Here is a 4,416-nt window from a genome sequence, read left to right as displayed (position 1 = left end):
TATTGTGGAATATAATAAGTATTTCTTGGAAAGTAAGTTTGGGGAAAATGGATTTGTCAACTTTTCAATTTTAATTAGTAAAAAAATAAATTAAAAAATGGAAACATTGAATATGACACTTTCCAAGATTTAGGTTTGAGTTCAGTGCATGTATCTGCCTGCTTTCTCTCTCACTTCAACTCTCTCTCTCTCTAACAAATGATATAATAATAGAAAAAATTAAAGAAAAAGGAAAGTGATAAAAGAACCCAACCTCACACATTCACACAAAGATGCAAACAAAAGATGATACATACATAAAGATAATGCCACATTGCCACCCACCAAAAGTCTATACATACATTGTATAAACACACCTTCCCCCATTTTTCCTATACCCAATACCCCCCACCTCCCCTCACCTTCACCAATTTGCTTTCTTTCTTTCATTTCTTTTTTGCCCTGTTTGATAGGGTTTCTTGATGACCTCTTGCCTTCCAGCCCTCTGATGCATCTAGTTCTTGAAGCTCTACTGGTAATCATCATCTTCACGGTTTTGTTCTTGATTCAGCCCTCAGTTTTTGCTCTCTTTGGAGGGTTTTTTGGGCTCTTGCCTTTCGGATTTGATCTCCCTAGGGTTTTCCAGCTGTTGTACCCATGTCTAAGCTCCTTGAATTCAGTGGTAAGCCCTCAATTCTTTGAATTTAATTTTGTTAAAGTTGATATCTTTTTTCTGAGTTTACTTCCCCTGTTTGTGGAATTATTTGATTTCTTGGTGTTTGTACATGGAAAAGGCTTGATTTTGTAATTGAGTTGTTATTCTTGTATTTACTGAAGATTTCTGAAGTTGTTAATCTTCTGAGTGTGTATGGCTTAGATTCGGAATTTGTATTTAAAAAGGAAACTGTTTCTGGTGGTTGATAAGCCTGAAAACAAAGTTTAAGATCTGTTCATAATTTGATGTATACATGTGGATATTATTACTCTGTGTGATGGATCTTTATATGTATATGTTTAATTCTTTCATCATAATATGCTTACATGGTCTGTTGAAAGATTTGATCTTTCTGTGGTTTGTGACTAGAAGTTTGTGATCTGTTTGCTTGCTGAAAAATACAGATTTGTGGTCTTTGACCACCTTTAAACAAGCTGGATTTATCATGGATAATTAGATATGATGTAAAACTTTAGATCTGAAATTGGGAAAATTTGTGTGTGTATCTTGTGAAGCTTTGTTTTGTGTTTTTATGGCTAATGAATCTTGAAATATGAATTCCAGGTGGTGATGATTTTTGCCCTGGAGGGTATGTGTGCCCTAGTCCCATGGACTCAATTCTCTTTTTGTCCCTTGGCCATCAAGTGGATGTGTATTTTCCTTCTCGCAAGAGGTCTCGCATCAATGCTCCCTTTGTATTTAGCGGAGAAAAAGTCGAGGAGAAGAAACAGGCTTCCATTGAAGTCCTCCCCGATGAATGTCTCTTCGAGATTTTCAGACGTCTTCCGGTTGGGGGGCAGGAGAGGAGTGCCTGTGCTGGTGTATCCAAGCGTTGGCTTATGCTTTTAAGTTCAATCTGCAGAGATGAACTATCGACCATCAAAAGCGGTGAGGCTTCAGAGCCCGAGGAAGGGGGCAATGCCACCGCTATGCAAATTGAGCCCATCAAGTCTGATAAGAAGGATGGGTTTGTTCAATCTAATGTTTCTGAAGCCGAGACTGAAGTTCTAGATAACAAGGAAGGCGATGGATTTCTTTCCAGGTGCCTTGACGGGAAGAAGGCTACAGATGTCAGACTTGCTGCTATTGCTGTTGGAACTGCGAGCCGGGGAGGATTGGGGAAGCTATCTATTAGAGGAAATAACTCGTTCCGTGGTGTGACCGATTCTGGCCTCAAGGCAATTGGTCGAGGCTGTCCTTCTCTAAAGGCTCTTTCTCTCTGGGACATATCAACCATAAGCGATGAAGGTTTATTCGAGGTTGCAAGTGGGTGCCATCAGCTAGAGAAGCTCGACCTTTGCCAATGCCCGGGAATTACTGATAAATCGTTGATGGCCATTGCGAAAAGCTGCCCCAATCTCGCTTCTGTAACTATAGAATCTTGTTTGAAAATTGGAAACGAAAGCCTGCAAGCTCTTGGCAAATACTGCCCCAACTTGAAGTTTATTACAGTGAAGAACTGCCCCCTTGTCGGGGATCAAGGAATTGCGAGTCTTTTCTCATCAGCCGGTAACCATCTTATGAAGGTCAAGCTCCAGACGTTGAACATCAGTGACATGTCTCTAGCTGTTATTGGACATTACGGTGAAGCGTTGACTGACCTAGCCCTAATTAATCTTCAAAACATAAACGAGAGGGGCTTCTGGGTCATGGGTTCCGGTCTAGGTTTAAAGAAGTTGAGGTCCCTCGTGATAACAGCTTGCCAAGGAGTTACCGATTTGGGGATTGAAGCTGTCGGTAAAGGTTGCCCCAACGTGAAACAACTTTGCCTCCGAAAATGTACTTTTCTGTCAGACAATGGCATGGTTTCTTTCGTTAAAGCTGCAGTCTCGCTTGAGAGCCTGCAGTTAGAGGAATGCCACCGGATCAGCCAGGCAGGGTTTTTCGGTATTCTCGTGCACTCTGCTGGGAAACTGAAGGCTCTTGCTTTCGAGAACTGTTTTGGAATGAAGGATTTGGCATTTGGGGTTCCAGCATTGCCTCCTTGCAATTCTCTAAAATCTTTGTCAATTCGTAACTGCAATGGATTTGGTGATGCTAGCTTGGCTGTTTTGAGTCGACTTTGCCCTAACGTCGTGCATTTGAACCTCGGTGGGCTTAATGGAGTTACTGATTATGGGCTTCTCCCCTTTGTCCAGAGCTGTGATGCCGGTTTAGTCAAGGTGAATCTAAGTGGATGTGTTAACGTATCGGACAAAACAATTTCAGCCTTAGCTAAACTACACGGGGAGACTCTCGAGCTGCTCAATCTTAACGGTTGTGGATGCGTTACCGATGCAAGCTTAGCAGCAGTTGCAGATTTTTGCTCCGTACTGCGCGAACTTGATGTTTCCAAATCTCGAGTCTCTGATTTTGGTATTGCAGCACTGGCCGGTGGCAGTGCAATTCAGATTAGCTTGCAAATCCTTTCGCTATCGGGGTGCGTTTTGGCATCTGACAAGTGCTTGCCTTACTTGCATAAGTTGGGCAATAACCTTAAGGGCTTGAACATACAGCAATGCGTCGGAATCAGCCACCGCGGGGTTGATTTGCTCGTGGAAAGACTCTGGTGGTGCGATATCCTCTCATGAACCTAATCAGCCATTTGAGTTCGGGATAATCTGAAGTAGTGTCTGTTGTCCAGTTATGTTCTCGGTTTGTAGTTTACTTTTTGGGTCCATCGTGGGTTCTTGTGGTCTGGTGCGTCGGCTCCTCTTTTTCCAGCAAGCGTGGCTGTTTTTCAAAATTTTTGCAGCTTTCACAAGCTGTTTTGAGAATTTTTTTTCCCCGGGTCTCACCCGGGGAGTCTCATTCTCCACAGCCATTCTTCCCTGAGAATACAGATGCTGGCATTCTGGATCAAAGATTCTTGATGGTCTTCGTCAGGTACTAGCTTACATAGTTGCATTCAACCCGAAAAAAAAAAAAAAAAAAACCAAAAAACGAAGAAAAAAAGGAAAAAAAAAAGGTTTTTAGCTTCTAGCCTTGCAATGGTTGTGTATCAATGCTAGGCTAAGGTTGTGTTTAAGGTTATCTAGTTTGTTCAGGTGTGTTAACTTCCTAGTTTGATGTCGAGTCTTGCACGTGGTCGAGCCCTTTTTGGGTCGTTTGCGTGTTGGTTTTGGGTCGTGGTTGGTCGTTCGGTTGTTCGTTCCATCCTCGATTCCATACCCGCGGTTGCTTTTGGCAGTTCTAGGTTTGATGCTTCGCTCCCGGGGGCGTTGGCCGGGGCAGCCACTTCTACTTTGTTTGGCTGCCTCAAACAACCTTTTTGGTTGTTTTTTTTTCATGTTTTTGGCCAACCCCTAGTTTTGCAAGCATCTCTTTGTTTAGCTCAACTGTCCCATGCAACCTCCTTTGTGTTCTATGTAATATTCATGGAAGTGCTCATTCTACCTTGTAAGACTTTGAAAAAAAACCCAAAAATATGTAATAAATTTAGCTTTATTATGTTTGTATATCATTGTGTTTCATTTCTTCAGATTATTATTATTTTTATGATGAGAAAAACACGCTGCCACATTAGGTAAATTATGTTTTTGTTTAACAGTTCATAAATTACACAGAATAAGAAAATCGAATATGGTTGGGATAAAGGAATTAAGGAGGAATTTAAATTATATTGTTTAGTACGGAGAATGAGAAGGAAAGAAGTATAAAATTAAAATATCTTTGTATAATAATAATAATAATAACTAATGACACTTTTATTTTTTTTTTCCTTTCTCTCAAACATTGAATTG

At 41.1% G+C, this 4,416-nt stretch overlaps 1 protein-coding gene across 1 annotated transcript; it reads left to right on the top strand.

Moving 5' to 3' along the window:
• The first annotated feature begins 276 nt into the window (after nucleotides 1-276).
• Nucleotides 277-4,131, top strand: LOC116006338 (EIN3-binding F-box protein 1-like). Its single transcript, XM_031246672.1, has 2 exons — nucleotides 277-661; nucleotides 1,259-4,131. The coding sequence occupies exons 1-2, from the start codon at nucleotides 637-639 to the stop codon at nucleotides 3,262-3,264; spliced, it is 2,031 nt and encodes a 676-aa protein (XP_031102532.1). The 5' UTR covers nucleotides 277-636; the 3' UTR covers nucleotides 3,265-4,131.
• The last annotated feature ends 285 nt before the right edge of the window (nucleotides 4,132-4,416 follow it).

The sequence above is a fragment of the Ipomoea triloba genome, chromosome 15 (genome assembly GCF_003576645.1).
Source record: "Ipomoea triloba cultivar NCNSP0323 chromosome 15, ASM357664v1".
Taxonomy (NCBI): domain Eukaryota; kingdom Viridiplantae; phylum Streptophyta; class Magnoliopsida; order Solanales; family Convolvulaceae; genus Ipomoea; species Ipomoea triloba.
This window is presented reverse-complemented; position numbering and strand designations above follow the sequence as displayed.